Here is a 19467-nt window from a genome sequence, read left to right as displayed (position 1 = left end):
CGTATCGTTAAAAGTTATTTCTTTATTTTGTACAAACAAAATAAATATATTGAAGAATATAAAAACATGAAAATTATACTTTAGAAGGAAATTTAGTATCAAAAACGTTCGATTCAGCACGACACAGTCTGACTGAAAATCGTTCGGATAACCGGGGTTCGGATTAACGACTCTCTACTGTAATCTTGTGGGTGAAGTTTAGACAATTTTGAGGCCTTCAAAATATTATTTTGGGGGTAATTTCTTTCTAGTTTATTCTGAAAATTGTAAGTTAATTTTGAAGTTTTACTCTTCATTAAAAATTCTTAGAGATTTTTTTTTAGTTTTCTTTGTAGCGAAATACTTGAAAACAACTCTACAATTTCGATCAAAAATCTTTAGGGATTTTTGATCGAAATTGTAGAGTTGTTTTGAAGTATTTTAGATTTATAAATTAAAATTTTAAAAGTTTTTTTGTTTTTGTTTTTACGCGAATGTTGCAGGGTGTTTTTTTTTTTTTTATTAATTTCCAGGGAATTGTAGGGTAATTTCGACGTTTAAACATTTAAAAAAAATCCCCAACATTTTTCTGTAGCTGTTTTTACGGAAACGATTTTTAAGTATTTAAAAGGGAATTTACAGTAGTATTTGTAGAATTTAAAAGAAATTACAAGGTAATTTTGAAAGTTTTAGGGAATTCTACGATAATTTAATTTTTACAACGAATTTGTAATAGCGGTTTTTAAGGAAATTTAATACAGTTACTTACCGTAAAAGTTAATTTTATATTTAAAAAATAAATGTTTTAATTATCTTTAATGAGTTCGTCCAAAATTAGAATAATTTAAAGCAATTTAAGGTAATTTTCTATATAAAGTTTTTCGTAATTTTATGAAGAATTTTTAGAATAATTTTCACAAATTCTTGTAATTATTATTCATAATTTTTTTGATGTAATTTTTTAGAAAAATTTCTATAAAATTCGGAAATTACGTTCAAATTACGGAATTAAGCGAGAGTAATGTGTAAACGTGTCGTGCATTTTCAAATTTGTAAATTGTTGAGGGAATTTTCAGGGAGTTTTCGGGTTATTTTAAAGGAATTTTAGGTTATTTTAGAATAATTTGAGATTTCTTCAGGGAATTTCGATATACTGTTTTGAAGACTTCCCCTCTGGATTATTTTGAACTTTTTAGGGAATTTTAGGATAATTTTGAGCTCTTCTTAGAGAATTTTGAATCTGTTTTAAGGAAATTTTAGTATAGTTTCGAAAGAATTTCTGAACCTTTTGAAAGGAATTTTCGTTTATTTTGAAGAAATATCAGATAAATTTGAATTTTTCAAGAAATTTTAGAGGGATTTTAAGAGAATTTTGAAGTAATTTTGCTTTCGTCTCAAGGAATTTTGAACTATTTTTAGCGAATTTAACATAATTTTCAAGGAATTTTGGGATAACTTCGAGCTATTTAAACGCTTTCCAGGTAATTTTAGGGTAATTGCAAAATATTATAAGGGAAATTTAGTACAATTTTGTAGTTTCTCGAGAAAATTTTTAGGTAATTTGAGCTTATTTAAAACGAATTTTTAAGAATTTTAGAGACGTAGTCAAGACAAAAAAATAAATCTCGTATTCTTTCTTTTCTTTGTTCTTTGTCAATAACAGACAGATATTGAATACTAAAGAAAGAAAGGGGGAGACAAAGTATAAGGATCTACAAAGAAAATAAATTATATTTTGTCTGCGGGTGAAGGGGGAAGGAATCTTTACAAGGAAACCTCAGATTTGTCAGACCCACCTGTAGTAAACCCCAAGATAAAACCTCATTTTTTTTTCTAGATTAAAGAGAAAAGTCTCCTTTAACTTTACGATTTTCGTCAGTTCTCCTGTCTGATCGCATTATTTTCTACATCATCATGCCTTCTAATCACTTCTCGATTGAAAAAAAAATGATTCTTGGTTATAAATAATATAAATTAATACGCAAATTGTATAAGAATATATTTAAATAATTGTAACAATAAAACACTAAAAAATCAATCTAAAGATTTTTAATACACATCAGGCATACACGACATTCTACCTCGGTGCACTTATGTATGTAATAAAATATACCGTAACAAATATATATGAAAAGGACATTCTTTACATTAAATTACACCTTATTATCGATAAAGACCATCGATTTCCTAGTTTTTAGAGCAATAAATCTAAAAGACATTTGATGTAAAACATGTAGATAGATGCTTAAAAAGGTGAAGAGGATGGCAAAGATTTTCCAAGAAAAATCCTTCTAAAAACACTAATTTTTTAAAAAAGAAAATCAAAATTTAGATTCCTTAGAGGGGGAGGAATCATGAAATTCAATAATTGGGTATATTTAGATGTGTAAGAAAACAATGATGATGCGTGACGAAATGCAAAACGGATTTTTCATTGGCTCTACATACGTATCAAATGAAATTAAAGTGCGACAAACGAAACATCAGTTTCGTGACTCGAAAAGGAAACTGAAACGAAACACAAACATCTACACAATCGATCGAGAACGTAGGGGAAAAATTACTTTTCTTCTAATAATCCCTCCTTTCCTGCTTTTTTTTTTTTAAGTGATGAGCGAATAATTTAAAATTTAACTTAAAATACTCGTTAGAACACATTCCTTTTTATTCTTGAGGGTGTAAATACTTTGATATGTACGTAAATTTATGTAAGTAGATTACTGTTCAGAGATATCGGAGCAGGCAGCCTGACAGGTCAGTGTGCAGAGAGGTGGTCATAAAGGCGAAGGAACAGTAATCATTATAATATAGATGTGTTGACATGAAAAACACGAACACACAGAAGGGCAGAGAGAGTAGAGGCATTGAAAGGCTGGTAGAGCAGAGGCATAGATAGGCAATCAGGCATATAAACTAGATACATAGATGGGGAGGCATAAAATTGATATATAGACACGGTATACAAAACAAATGCAAGCAGGCATAAGTAGATCGCGGGCTTGAGAAATAGAGGCATGGATGATGAACGATGGCGTAGTTATTTTTACATTAAAAAAAAAAAATCAATTTCTGAAAGTAATGTTGTATAAAGGTAAATATAATATGACATTTTTGTTTTGCAAAAACGAAGACATCGAGTTCTATAAAAAGAAACAATGACAGAAATTCGTGAGTGGGTCACATTAACATACAAAAAAAAAACCATTACTTTAAATAAATCTGCATTTATCTTAAATTATTTAATAACAACAAAAATCGAGATTGCTTCCCCCCTCTAATCGATTGTTAACGTGTTAGCATGCGATAGCGTCGTGCTACTACACGAAATTAATGTTTTGAACATTTAACTAAAAAAAGCACACGCGTAAATAATGATTTTTTTTGAGGAATTTAATGTCTTTGTAATTAATAGAACACGCGCCAAGTACTGTGTTAAGAGCGTGTCACGCTAAAAACACCTGTAAAACACGTGTTTTTACATGATGATGCTTCAAAGTCTTACAGAGAGACAATGAAGCTTCGTCTCTGCTAGACTTTGAAGCGGTTTATTCTATGTGTTAACGTATCAATTGGCTAATAATTACTATGTATTTGAATCCTGACAATGTATTGCTATAGTAATAAATTGCTACAAAAACAGCATGAAGTAGTAAAAATCTCTGAAGATTTAACTAGAAATTTGCTACTTAAGTGGGCGTGCTATTATAGCAACAATTTATACATTGTGTTAACGTGCTAATTGTTAGAATTTACACAATTAATGTCGATGCGCTACTATAGTAACAATTATAAATGATTTCTAAGCTGTTTTTATTGCCGTAATGGCAAATTTAAAGTGCTGTTATAGTATTTCTGTACATTTTACCAAATATTCTTTAAATAAAACCGGTGTAAAAAATACTCCCGGCTTGCTATAAAGCATGAATTATCCTACGTAAATATAGAAATTTCCTCTTGAATATGATTTTATATTAATGATTTCAACAGTTGTGTAGCAATTATGCTATTTTTTCCAATATGCTGCTCTAGCAACATCAGTATTACAGTATTCCAAGTAGACATACAGTAACAATATTAATAATACTCCCCAGAAAGTACAAATAATAATAATAATTGTTGTTGTAACAGAATATTGGAAAGACAGATCCGTCATTTAAACATGCTACTGTAGTAATAAATTAGTGTAGCAACCTTACAAAGGCTTTGCGTAGGATTAATTCATAAAATATAAACAAACAGTACTTTGTTACTATAGTAGTACAGTTTACGGTAATGTAGTAGTAGAATTTACAGTAGTTTTTATGATTTTTATCTATTATTTTAGCGAATTATAGTCAAAAAGTCGAAGAAAGTTCTGCCAAAATAAGTATATAAAAGCCTTGAATCGAACAATGTAGATATACTACAGTAGTGTAGCATCATAAAGATTTTTTTCTACTCCATTAGTCTCCCAGGAAACCAATATTAAAGAAGAAACAAAAAAATCTCTTATTATGATAAGTGTTTCCAGGAAACTACAAAGCTTATCCGAAGCAAAATACAAGAAGAAAGAAAGACCGTTCATTTATACACATTATAAAAGACATGCTAACACCGTATTAATTCTTGGCAATTGTATTCGTTAACGCTACAACACGTTAATTTGTTGTTGCTGTAGTGTGTATTTACACACACAACACTATTTACCTTCGGGCATGCTAGTACAGTATGAATTTTTATGCAAATTTCTACGTATTTACTATTAAAGCGCTATCTAAAAACCTGATAGAGCTGTATTTATGTGTTAGTAAGCGTGTAATTGTCACTGTAATGGCATATTCTACGTAGTGCCAATTTTTTTACAGGTTTTTAGAAAACTTCTTGATTAAAAACGTTAGTTTTAGGTATTAGAATGCTGTCTTTCTCTAGTTTTCTTGTGTTATTTGTAAATATTTACTTCGTTATTTCTGAGTTTTTTAGATGTAAAAATGGTTTTTTTAGATCTCTTCTCGATTTTTAAGCGTTTGAAATCTAAAAAACTCAGTAATAGAATTGTTTTTTGGTGTTCCCGAAGAAAAGGATGAATTTTCTTAAAGTTGAGGTGTCCTTTCTTGGAAATTTTTGTGTGGTTTTGAAGAAATTTGCTTGTATATAATGGAAAATAAGTTAATTTTATGGAACCTTTTTAGGAAGTTTCGTTGTGTTTGATTTATAAGGAAATGTGTTCGTTAGTAGAACATTATCCTTCAAAAAACATACATTTTACTCATTTGTCGAACTTGTTTAAGCAGGAACTTATTCTTCGTGTTGTGCTTCCATCAAAAACACCACGTTTATTTCATCTAAAAGTAGTTTAACGATACTCTTTTTGAAACTTGCTTAAGAAGGAAAAGCTAATTTTGTTAAACCTTTTTAAAAAAGTTGAGTCCAAGTAAGACGTGTTTATATTAACTTGTTCAAGCAGCATATGTTTGAGTGATCAAACTTGTTTTAAACAGTGTTAAACTTGTTTACGCAAGTTGGTTTGTATTTAACTTGTTTAAGAAGGCCACGTTTGCTTCGGCAGCTCGTAAAACAAAACTATTCGGTGCAGTTAACTTTTTAAGCAGGACAAGTTCGGCGTGAAATCGTTTAACAAAGCCAAATCGTGCCGTCAACTTGTTCAACAAGGCAATGTTCATGCTGCCAACTTGTCTAACAAGCCACGTTCGTGCCGAACTGGTTTTAAAATAGGACAGATTTTTGTTGTTAACTCGTTGCAGCAGGCCATGTTCGTGTTGAACTCGTTTAACAAGGCCACTTTCGTGTTGTTAACTCATCTAGCAAGGCCATGTTCGTGCTGTCAACTCGTTTAAGCGGGATATGTTCGTGCATTCAACTTATTTAATCAATTTATAAGAACAAACACGACAATTTGTTGACATTTTTCGAACAGAGCCGCCTTAAACAAGGTCCAACAATAAGTTTAATCACAATATATCATCAGAACTCATTATTTAACGTTGAAAAAATAAAACATAATAAAATTTTAACAAATTGAAAATCCCAAAAAACTAAACAAAACCTAAAAAATCGCATAAATTGTAAAAATCCAGAAAATATAATGCAAAAAAAGCAAAGTTTAAAAACTTTTATTACTAATTTTTTTAAGTATAAAAATATTTAGTCAATAAATAGCTAGTAAAATTTAATTACAATTAAATTAAATCTCAAAACTGATTATAGAAAATATAATTAAAGTAATTTGCCCAACTTCAAAAAAAGCAACCCCCCTACACCATTTGGAATCGATTAAACTTAATGAAACATTAGAGAGGTGCTTAAAATATTTAAAATTTTTAAATCTAATAAAGCGAAATTTAAGAATATTTTTAGTTTTTTCTAATGCCCTTTATTAAGTTAAGCCATTAAAGTGGAAAGAATTTCAAAAAAATTTCTTAGAAAACACGAAAACGTTAGAGCTTAGTATTTATCAAAAATCTCCGTTGTTAATCGATGTAGGGAGTTTTTTCTTAGTAAACGTGACGTAGGGGGTCGTCCGTTTCCGGAATTGGAAAGTTTCGGTCGGAAGTGACGTCACCGGCCGAGATCTCCGTCCATTGGCCGTGGCGTCACGCTCCCCTCGCGCTCTCCAATGGAACGTTCGAGATTGATAGAGCGATGGTAGTTGTAGAAACGTGTTTTTTTTTAAAGATCATCATCGATATAAAGTTGGAAAGTTCTTGACGTCACGAATCTTCCTTATTTTACTTTCTTTTTTATTTTATTTGATTATCTTGTTGCGCTATGAGGTCAGAACTTTGGTTAGGAGCATGCGCGTATCCGTTAGGTATATCTGAAGATGACGTGTGGTTCTTTGGCAGGGAAACAGATACCAAAATTTTACATCGTGAAGGAAGGTTGTCACGAATATCATGGCTCCGTCACATTCCAGATTGGCATTCCGAAATTTGACCTCTTCCTGGTCCAGACAGAAAATAAGAGCTCATAACGAACTCAACTGGAGAATGGTCAGGACAGGTAAGTTTGTTTACCTTTATCCTGTTTACCAGTTCCCCGATTTACTTTGATCCTGTTTACGATACGATCAACTGGTTTATCTATCTATAATTTACCGTCGTCGTGTGTTTGTGTGTATATGCACACACACACCCACTTGTATCCTATCTACCTATCCCTAGTTTACCTTACCTTAATACAGGTAATGATACAATTAATTGTATCATTACCTGTATGTAGATTATCTGTATAATTGTCACCTGTTCTAATTTACTTGTGTAGTGTCTGCCTATTCCTAAATTACCTATATCGTGTTTACCTATTCCTAAATTACCTGTATCATGTCTGCTCATTCCTAGATTACCTGTACAGTGTCTGCCTGCCCCTACATCACCTGTTTAGTTCTGCCTGCCCCTACATTACCTGTATTATTGTGTCTGCCTATTCTTACGTTACCTGTATCGTGTCTATTTTAGTTTGCATACGTTAACTCCTTCCTAACTTACCTGTATCAAACCCACTTTTGTCTAGCCAACCTGACTTGCATTGTATTTATCTGATTCTGTTGATAGTTTACTTTATACGATCCTCATCACCCTTCTTTAATTCTCCTGATTTACATGTATTTTATTTACCTGTTCCTGATTTATCGATATCTGATTGGAAACAAATTAGGAAAATGATCACTTTGTAGATCTTACTTTTTAATTATATTATTATTAATATTTAAACAAATTCTGGGAGCCAAATTATCACAAATGGTCCTCTAACAGAGGCATAAAAATACCATTTCCTCAAAAACAACCTTATTTTTCACTCAATATATCTTTGACTATTTGAAATATAGATATCAATCAATCGTCATTTTATTAATTGTTACAGGCAGACATACATACAAACTTTCTCCCGTTAAAAAACGATCGCTTTACGCACAACTTTCATAAATTTTGTAATAAATTATCAAAGAAAAAAAACCCAAAATATACATTCAAATCTTTAAATTATTCCAAAAATTTCCCCTAAATATCCACTAAGTTGTAAGCTGATATATGATTGGTTAATAAATTACCCCAATTAGAAGTGAATTTACTAAAATGTAAGCTGAAATATGATTGGCTAATAAATTAAACACCCGGAAAATAGGACTCATCGCAGTTAATTTTAGCGGAATTATTCCATTTTATCTACTGCAATTGTCACTGTACGAGTCGAATTTTTCATATATTATCCTAGTGTGACGTTAAATAATTATTTTCGTTAGTACAACAGGTGGCACGAGCGAATTTATTAAGGAGATAAATCACTATAAATGAAGTTTTGCCACCCTCTAATGATATAATACATACAGTAGCCTGCATTATCGGGTGTTTTCCAGGTGTTTTATTAAACTTTCTACTTTATTTTACTCGTATCGAACGTCTTTATAAGGAAACTTACTTCGATTTCTGATTGATCTGTTAGAAAATTTATACTTTCGATCGATCATACCTCATCGATCAGTGCGTTAAAATACATTTCTTTCTCTCGTATCGATCTCCCCCATCTATATGATATTTAGCTAATTGATATGGAAAAGGCGAGGGGGTTTTTTTTACAATAAATCGAAGGTTTCTCGGATATATAATTGTTTTTTGGAATGGAAAGAAGTTTATCCTTGATTTTAGAGGCGATTTGGGGATTATTTGGGAATTAACACAATTGTTTCTAATTATTTTGTAAAATAAGTAACTCTTCCGCATCGTCTTTCGACGCCATCTTGAATGGCGCAGACTCTAATCACGTGTTCGAAACGATTTAAAAAATTGTTTTACGTCATAAGCACATTTTAATATATTATTTACACACGTAATTTATATTACGTGCGTGCATTTAAATCGATTTAATTTATTATTTATAATTATTTATTTAAGAAAATATATAATTATCGTCATAGAATGGATTTTTATACGCGCCACGTCGCCTCACGCAAGCGAACTTACTTTTGTTTCTTTTTTTGTTATAAATATCGACAATACATAAAACGAGTATACTTTAAAACATTATATATTTGTCGAAAATAATATAAATACATACGTTTACCTGTTTAATTCGCGCGCCAAGCAGCGAAGCGAAGCTACGCGATGCGCCTCGTCCCGCATCGGCGCGTACTGAACCTAACTTATTAATCCCTATATTTTATACTTTTTAACCTTATAAAGATAGATTTATCATATAAAATGGAGAATATGTTATCCAGATTTTGAGGTTTTAAAGAAAAATATAGTTTATGAGGCCTAGAAAAGGCATAAAAGGAACCATAAATTCTTCATCCTTCTCTAAAACTCCATCGTTTCTATGCTAAGTACCTAACAATTTAGACGTTTTATACACGTTCACGCGAATTTTTTCATACCTTTGACGTGTTTAAAACAGTCTTTCAGGTAGGAAAATAAGTAAAATCTCCATCTTCATCTCTCCTTAAGCGTGACAGATTTGATTAAGAGCCACAACGTGATTAATTCAGTTAATGTAATCCTATAAATACAGTCATTTGCACTTTTAATTATTTAATTATTAATTAAGTACATCTTTAAAATGAATGAATGATTTCACACCTGGAATATTCCAGAACTTTTCTAGAATTTTATATGTATATTAAATCCATTAAATGAAAGATTTATCGGCGTGTTTTTCTTTTTTATCTCAAGATTTCGCTCTCGAATGTGTAAATGATGGTAATTACGGGTTCGATTTCTCTTTGCGCGTGCTTAAACATTTAAATTAAGGGCTTAAACGTGTAAAAACGGCGAAAAATCTGCAAAAGTTGCAGGTTTTTTGAGTGAAACTCGGTGTAAAAACGTTGAAATTTTAAACAAAACTAGCTTTTTATCTGAAAATTCCGTCTTTAAACGTGTAAATTCTGATTATTACTCATTTGATGTTTGTTTAGGCACGTTTAAACTTTTAATTTAACCTGTTAAACGTGTACAATCTGCGAAAATTAAGTGAAACTCGAAGGTAAATTGAATCATTTTTCCAATATTAATTAAACGAACAAGTTTTGTAGATTTATCTAACATTTGTAAGATAATTTCTGGTGATATTTCATCGTTAAACACACACACAAAAAAATTACATTTTACCGTACCAAGTCACTAATGTGTGTCTATATATATAGGTTACATGCTATTTAATAATATAAATTCGAGACATGTCTATAATTTGTACATTTAGATATATGATGATAAAAAACATGCAATAAATATAAAACTTTGTTTGTATTTACTGATTGCTTTGCTTGTTATTTTATTATTTTTTAAGTATGTATATTTGCTGTTGAATTTACGATTAATTTTAAGATATGATAGTAATCGTGAGTTAGGTTTAGAAAAGAATTTTTTATAAATAAAAAGTTTATATCGAGATTTATTTGTTATAGAATCTCCGTACATTTAATTTTTGTTTTATTTAACATTTCTCAATACATTTTTATTAACATCTCTGGAAGCATTCTAGAAACATTACTAGATCCTCTTCATCCAGCTTCTCTAGAAGCATCCCTAGATCCTCTTCATCCAGCCTCTCTAGAAGCATCCCTAGATCCGCTTCATCCAGCCTCTCTAGAAGCATCCCTAGATCCGCTTCATCCAGCCTCTCTAGAAGCATCCCTAGATCCGCTTCATCCAGCCTCTCTAGAAGCATCCCTAGATCCGCTTCATCCAGCCTCTCTAGAAGCATCCCTAGATCCGCTTCATCCAGCCTCTCTAGAAGCATCCCTAGATCCGCTTCATCCAGCCTCTCTAGAAGCATCCCTAGATCCTCTTCTTCCAGCTTCTCCGGAAGCATCCCCAGATTATTTTATCCAGCATCCTAGAAACACTACTAGACTTTTTCACGCAGCATCTCCGGAAGCACTTCCAAAACATTATACTTACTTCTCTAGCAACATCACCAGATCATTTTTCTCCAATATCATCAGCATCCTTTAAAGTTCTGTATACATACAAACTAACGAACCAGACGAGTTTCCTTCTCTATAAATATCTTTCTTTTCACCGCAAACTGTAATTTAGAAGGGCTAAAATCACAGTAAAACATATAATTTCATCCAGTTGGAGTTGTAAGAACTCTGTTGGAGAGGTGACAGAAAGAACATTCCTGGAGTGTGTATGATCAACTGTTGCTAGCTTAAGATGTAATGTCCTGTACAATAACTCGTATCGATTTTTACTCATGCATCTAACACTCATAACATGGATATTATTTTATATTTTTCTACTTAGATGATTGCGACTTATCTCATTTAAATCGATATCTTCGTCTTGTTCAAAATAATAATATTTTATAGGATGTCGTTAGTCGAGAATCCTCTTAACGATTCACATTTTCTTCAATTTTTTTTTAATGGTGGTTCTTGTAAAACAATTACTTTAATAACAATATTTTTTGGAGATACTTTAACGTATTTTTCTTAAAAAATTCTCCCTTCTCGAGATTTTTATTAAAATTTTCGAGTGCAGCTGTATGTAATCACCATTAATCTATAATGGTGTTTATATATAAACATGTAAAAAAATTTTAAACCTGTTTTTAGAAAATCAAGGTTTATAAATTCTAAAAAAAACAATACGAAAATTTATGAATTTTATATATTTTAAGTCATAATTCTCTCGTTTAAATTGCTTAATTTTGTAATGTTTTAAACATATTTAATGGGAAAAAAAGATAAAAACGTTTAAAATTTAACACCGATTATCAATTTTAATAAATTATAAAATATTTTTAGACGAGACAAGCAGGTTTTTATTGTGAAAATATCAAAGAAATTGTAAGAAAAATAATCCAGCGACGAGTTGCGTAACTTTTCCAGCAAAAAGATTTAAAATTGTGGTGGCGCCATCTGTTATGAGATTTTATCTTAAAAACTTTTTACATTATTAATTACTGTAAAATAGCAAAATGCTTAATTTTGAAGGTAGGGACGAGTTTTATAAGAAACTGTAAATGCTAATAACGAGTAAAATCTTCATTAAGCCCGACCACACTCGAGATACGACACTTGATCCCCTCTACCCCCCATCCCTTGACCTTAAATCACCAAAATTTAATAACATCAATGCTTTTAATACCCAAACCTCCCTGCAAAATTTCAGAAATTTTCGACAAAGGGTACAGGAGCTATTAAGCTTCGAAGTGCGTGAACTAAATCGTGCTCCCCCACACACTAACATCCATACAAACATAACTCCCCAATTTTTGGATTTCTGAACGTTTCGAGGTGTCTCGAATAAAAAAATGTGAGAATCTTGGGGGTCATTTTTGACCCATTGCCATACTTTCCCTCTTATATATAACACCAGGGAGAATAATAGGATTTTTGATGATAAAAACTAATTTAAAAAAACGTTTTTAAAGCCATAAACTTATGATCTATTATACGAATTATACAGTAAATATACTGTAAAATTGTTTTTATTTTACATATACATACGTGGATATAAATATATATCGTATTTACCTCGTATATCCATAATGTATAAGCGCATCTATGCAGTATACGTCAAAGAAGCTTTGTAATGGCGAAATTTTCGTGCATACTCGCAAGGAAATTGCATATATTTGTTTAAAAACCGAATAATTACATTATTTAAAATGTAGAAATGATTATTTTGGTAAAAATATAACCGATTTACTTATAATTTATTACGAAAACCGTAAGAAACAAGCGATCGATACGTGTGATAATCTCTTCTAGTGATAACCATCCTCCCAGTTACATCATCTCTAGAATTTAAATAAAAATAATAATAAAAATCGAGGAAAAATATCGAATATCCAGACTTAGAATATACGAAATGATGTTTTTATTTATAAATTTTATATTTTTATATTTATTTTTTTTAAGAAATTACAAATTCTCAACGTGCTGTCGTGTCACATTCACTTACAAAAATCCTGTCATAATATATTTACAATGTATTTTTGAGAAAAATACAGAATTTCATGTAAAATTTCTTTATATTTTCCTACATTTAAGAGCTTGAAGTATGTAAAAATATAAATTTTATAACTAAAAACCCCTATAAAAAGCTATAAAATTAGTACAAATTAAGGAAACCCTACCTTTTTTTTTTTCTTTTTAATAAATTAATTTATCAGCTTTATTATTTATGAGCCAAACTTTTATTTACTTGTAAGTCCTATCCTTCAAGGATGATTAATGATACAGGAATAAGCTGTAGACTGGAGAGAATGCAATTAAACACCGTTCTTAGATGATAAGTGGATGATAGGAAGGAAACGAAATTTAGAAAAATTACAAATGTACACGTTAAAAAATCGATTTTTTAGGTAATAAACTAAAATATCCATTGTTTTATTGCTATTTTTTTCCATTTTAACTTTGTTCTGATCCTATTTTTTCTTTGTTTTTTTTTGGAGATTAATAGGGCTTATCTGTGATTGTATCTCTAGTGACATCTCCAGACAACAAGCTTAATACTTTGGAAACGTCTTAAGTTTTCTCTTGTACAGTACCTCAAATTTATTTAAATTTATAACTATATTTTCTATAAATTTACAATGTAACCTTTAGAAAATTATTATTAAAATACAATTAATTTGCGTGTAAAAAATAAAAATACATTTTAAAAACTTATTTTATCGTTGGCCATCTCTGATAATTTTTCTCAAGTTTTTATCGATTGGAAGAAAATTTATTTATATTTATTTTAAGTAATAAAAGATCGATAAAATGCTATTGTTAACAGATAAAATTCATTTATCAATTCGAATTTTTAGAATATTTTTCCTTTTCTTTTTGACGATGATAACAATAGAAGATAGAGAGATCTTTCTTATTACAGATTTGATTTATCTTTTCGTTGAAAATATAAAGTTTATTTATTTAGAAACTTAAAATAAAATCGCTAAAACGAATTATTATAATTAAAAAAAATTACAAATGCAACTGTCTGTAAAAATAAATATCTAATTAAATTTTAATTGGATTATTTATTTATTATTTAATTTTTGCTATTTGAAAATAAGAAAATGTAAAAGTTTTTTCAATTTTGATGAAAGTTTTACACAAAAAAAATCACTAAAATTTCCTTTCTTTACAGAAATTTTGCATTATTATTATTTTAAAAAATAAGAAAACATTTTCAAGATTTTTTTTAGAATTTTAATTCAAAAATTTAAAAAGTTTATTTATATTTATATATTTAAAAAACGATACAAAATTTATATTTTAACTTTAATTGTATACAATTTTCTTCTAGAATAATTATACAAAAATCTAGTTATACAAAAATATAAAGGCATGTTTGCAAATTTATATTAAAAAACTAAATTGTAGATAATTCTAGAATTAACTTTTGTTCTAAATATATATAATTAATTGTGAAATGTGTTTTAATACAGAATATAAAGTGAATAGGGGAAGGTGGTGCAAGATGGGTCGTGGGGTAAGACGGGGACGTCTGTTTATTTTGGGTTAATATGCTTCTATCTAGCTGTTATTTGGGAAACTAAATGTCTACCTCAAAAGGGATCATGGAGCGAGAGAACGTCCAAATCGCTCTCTTTGTTTGGAAGTAAGACACGTTTTTCATGTTTCAACAATACTTCATCTAATTTTACCCCTCCTAAAAAGTTTCTACAGAGTATCATTGTGAACTTTTACATGAAGATGATATGGTATTCGAAGTAACCTTTAAGACTGTAATTGTTTAGTTTTGAAATGAAGTTTACCTGTGTTTGCAGTCAGTACGAAAAGTGTACGTTGGGGGCAAGATGGGGTACCATGAATATGACCTATGAAGTATTTTCGGAGGCAGACTTTATTGCTGCAGAGACGACAAACAGGCCCCTTCAGCAAGGATAGGCCTAACAAGAAACAAAAGACAAATGACACAGAATGCCTCTATTGTGAAGGGTTATACTCTGTATCTACAGAGAGTTGGGCTAAATGTAGCCGTTGTGATAAATGGGCACACTGTTCTTGTGCCAATATTAAAGAAAACGACAGTTTAACCATTTTAATTTCCTTCTTGTATATAAAAATAATATCCCATCTTGCCCCATGGGTGGGGCAAGATGGTGCATTTACATATAATTTTAAAATATTAAATTTTCTTGTTTTTAAAAACGTTTTTCAAAAATTAAATTTTGTATTACGTATTACCAGATGTTGTAGTTGCTGAGAATAAAAAAAATTATTGTGGTTGCCATCTTATGACTTTTCAAACCTTAACGTTCTCATCTTGCCCCACCTTCCCCTATATCTGTTATTAATGATATAGTTCTACAGAAAATGCTTACAATGATGTAGGAAATCAAAAAGCTATTCTATACTTCTAGTAATTCTATAATAGTTTTTTCTACATTATTCTAAAAAACTATTATAGAATTACTAGAAGTCTAGTATAATTTTTTTTTTGATTTTTTACATCGTTGTAAGCATTTTCTGTAAAACTATTTAATTAAAGTAATTGTTTTCGAATGATCTAATATTTGTTAAAGACAATTGTAGAAAAATTTTAAGGAACTTTGTGCAAAAATTAAATTGTTCTAGAATATTTTAAGAATCCAGAAAAAGAATTTCCAGAGAGATTACATACGAATATAAACAAAAATTAACTCCGGTTAGGTGTACAAATAGAAGAAAAATTCTAGACTACTTTTCTAAAAAAAATTAAACTGTTGTATGATTATATTATAGATAATTCTAGAACAGTTTAGATTTTTGTTTAATAAATTCTAGATCATTTCAAAACAATTCTTTACACAATTCCAGAAAATCTTTTCTAGGATCATGTATGATTATATTATAGATAATTCTAGATGATCCTAGAAAAGATTTTCTGGAATTACCAGTATGTAAAAAATTGTTTTGAAATGATCTAGAATTTATTAAACAAAAATCTAAACTGTTATAAATTCTAGAACAAAAATTTTTGTTTAAGAATTATTTTAAAATATTTTAGATATATTTTTAAAAATCCAGAAAAACTGTTTGTAGAAACGAATATACACGAATATAGACAAAAAATTAGCCACAGTTAAGTATAAAAATTGAATAAAAATTCTAGAATGATCTAGAACAAGATTGGTTTGTTTGCCCTCCCTAAAAATAGTTGGAGAAATGAAATTTTCACGATTTTATAATTAATTAGAAGGGAAATGGAGTCGATTAAATTAAATAAATTAATTAATATACCCTTTTCTAATTTTTGTATTATTTTTTTCTAGAAAATTTAAAAGATTTTGACCACTATTTCACGCCGTATTCATGTCAGTTTTCGAGCAGGTAATACGAGATTTATCTGACAGTTGGGAATCACATTCGCGAATTAGAAAGATATTTATGAGGTTGTTTTCCCCACGCCATATATAATAATACATTATTATATAAAAACCGATGATTTATAACTTTAAAAAAAATCTAAAAGTATAATAATAATAATAATAATAATAATAATAATAATCCATTCTAGAGCTTAAAAGATCCTTTACAAACGTAGTTTTGACGTAACGAGGAACTGTCGACATTGCTAATTTTTTCTTACAACCCCGAGGCAAAAATCTATTGTAGCTACTTAAATATTATGCATAGGTGTACCGTATACGGTATACAGGAAGCGAGTAAATTTAGAATCCACTCTAACAAGATTACAGATGCGAAATGATGAATAAGTCATGATTCGATGCTAGTTGATAAAATTTGTAACACGAGCCTCGAATATCTCCGGTTACATGCCACACTCTACAATGCTTTTAACTGTAATTTATTCAGGAGATTTATACTTTTTAAGCGATTAATTATGTGTTTATTGTGTTTACTGTGTTCTACAATCGAGAGGTTGGACCGTATTCACGTAATTTTAATAAAAATTCTGGTAATATATGTAGAGAGAGCGTGTGACGAGTTAAGGAGAAGATAAATTCATATTTTATTCCGATAAAGTTGTATCAGCTTCTACGTGTAATTTATATGTATGTATGTATGTATAAATATATGTTTTTTTTTGTTCACGAATTTTACTTTTTCGGCTGTGTTATACAGTATATGACAGTGGGAAAGTATTGCCATCGTTCAAAAAATTAACCCTCTCCCAAAATGTTTTACATTTTTGGACTCGAGGAGCTTCAAACATTGAGAAATGCAAAAAAAATTCGGGGGTGATTTCTGTATTATGGATGTTTGTGTGGGGGGGCACGATTTTGTTCACCCTGTTTAAAGCTTAATAACTCCTCTTCGTTTTGTCGAAAATTTCTGAAATTTTGCAAGGAGGTTTGTTTAGTAGGGGGCTCGACAGTATTAAATTTTGGTGATTAAAGGTCGAGAGGGTGGGGAGATAAAGAAGGTCGTGTGTATCTCCAGTAGAATCGGACTTAAAGACGATTTTATTCGTTATTAGCATTTACATTTTCTTATAAAACCCATCTCTAACCTCAAAATTAAGCTTTTTGCCGTTTTAAAATAGTTAAAAATATAAAAAGTTTTTAAAATAAAATACGATACTAGATAGCGCCACCAAAATTATAAATGTTGCCGGGAAAGTTGAGCAACTCGTTGCTGGTTTAGTTTATGTACGTACGTATTAATGTTAGTGCGTATTGGGCCCGATTTTGTTCACTCACTTGATAACTCCTGTTCCTTTTGTCGAAAATTTCTGAAATTTTGCAGGGAGGTTTGTGTATTAGGCGCATCGATGTTACTAAATTATGATTGTTAAAGTTCAAGGGAGTGTGGAGATAGAGCGGGTCACGTGTCATATTTCGAGTGGGTCGGATTTAGTGAAGATTTTACTCGTTATTAGCATTTACAGCTTTTTATAAAACTCATATCTGCTCTCAAAATTAAGTGTTATAATATTTAATAATATAAAACGTTTTTAAAATAAAATCTCAACAGATGGCGCCATACAGAATTCTAACATTTTTGCCAGAAAAGTTACACAATTCGTTGCTGGATTTTTTTAAAAATATACATCAACGTAATAATAAATGATAACTTTTCATAGTCGACAATCATAAAAACGAATTGCTTTGACATACAACACATTTAATGTAAGAAAACATGGATAGAAAGTCACAGTCGATAAATCTAAGAGGAAAGACAGCTGTTTTGTTCGGACACGTACTACATAAAAATAACATCAGTTGGGAGCTTTAGAAGGTCCACATGGTACGTTCCTTATTAATTTTTTAGCTAAATATTTAAAGTGTAAAGCACGTGATAAATATGTTGGTTGATGTAATAATAATATACAAATCAAAGCTTTTGAATTTAGTTAATATGTGCGTGGTGTGCGTGATAGGAAGATACGTGTTCTTTCGTGATGACAGAATACGTGAATTATACAATAATCTTAACTAACGTAATCACTATATAAGTGTTTTTAAAAATAGAATTTAATTAATTTCGTTCCATTTACGAATTTTCTTACAGAAATTGAAATTATCCTCATTTCTCTCTCTCCCTATAGAAAATAAACTATTCTTATTTACTTTCTTTACATAAAAGAACTTTAAATTTTCCTTTTTTCCCTATACTTTCGTCGTAAAGAGAAAGTGTGGGCTCTTCTGTTGTAAAGGGAAGAACGGGAAATTATAGGCTTTTTGTTGTAAAGGGAGGGGAAATCTATATTTACCCTACACGAAAGAACCCGTTCCCTTTTTTCCCTAAACTTTCTCTTTACAAAAGACACATCCTTATTTACCCTCCCTACAGAAAAAAAAAAGCTAACTTTACTCTCCCTACTGTAAATTATCCTTATTTTACATTCCTCTCCCTACTTCACTAACTTAATATTCATGTAGCTTGCAAATATATTTCATTCTTCTCTACAGATTTTACACGACTACATTATTTACACCGTATAAAACAGCTTATTTTGATAAATATATTTTTGCTATATATTTAAAATATTACTTCATATAAATGCATAACATTTGAATAATATAATAATCCGTGCTGTTCGGTTATAAATTATAAATCAGGTGGAAAATTTAAATTAAAAATAAAATAAAATAAAAGGAAATGTGTGGAGTTATTTATTGTTAACTCGATGTAACTAGCGAATAAATGTCATAAAAAATAGAGTAAGAATTATATAAATTTTGTATGTTTAGCCCGTATAACCTTAGTAAAATTTATATATATATAACGTTGATAAAGAGAAGAAAGAATGTTTACCAAGAGAATAAAGAATCAACAAAACGAAATTACTTAATTGAGTTGGTTAAAGAAAAAATTCTCTTGAGAATTCTCAACGAAAATCGAAGTATTATGCGATTTTATATATAACTAAAACTTTGATTAGTTAGATAATTATGCTTATTGATTGTTTGTAAAGGCTAATGATCAACACGCACAGAAATTTTTATGTATTTCACACGAGAAAAAAACATAGATATAGACGTGAAAAATTGAATGATTGAAACGAATTACACTACAAGATTGTTACTCGTTACCACTTGGACAAGTGAAGAACAGATATTTGGGTTGAAGCCAGAATCTTG

The 19467-nt window shown here is 29.9% G+C and overlaps 1 protein-coding gene across 4 annotated transcripts in view; it reads left to right on the top strand.

The window, feature by feature from the left end:
• The window catches only part of Stacl (Stac-like), a 76652-nt gene that overhangs the window by 4368 nt on the left and 52817 nt on the right, over positions 1-19467 (top strand). For all 4 annotated transcript variants that reach the window (XM_067279786.1, XM_067279789.1, XM_067279790.1 and 1 more), the window contains exon 2: positions 6822-6978. In XM_067279786.1, the coding sequence (XP_067135887.1) occupies positions 6873-6978 (106 nt within the window). In that variant the 5' untranslated portion in view covers positions 6822-6872. The remainder of the gene's footprint in view (positions 1-6821; positions 6979-19467) is intronic.

This window comes from Centruroides vittatus, unplaced genomic scaffold, assembly GCF_030686945.1.
Source record: "Centruroides vittatus isolate TY-2023 unplaced genomic scaffold, ASM3068694v2 contig_877, whole genome shotgun sequence".
Taxonomy (NCBI): Eukaryota; Metazoa; Arthropoda; class Arachnida; order Scorpiones; family Buthidae; genus Centruroides; species Centruroides vittatus.
This window is presented reverse-complemented; position numbering and strand designations above follow the sequence as displayed.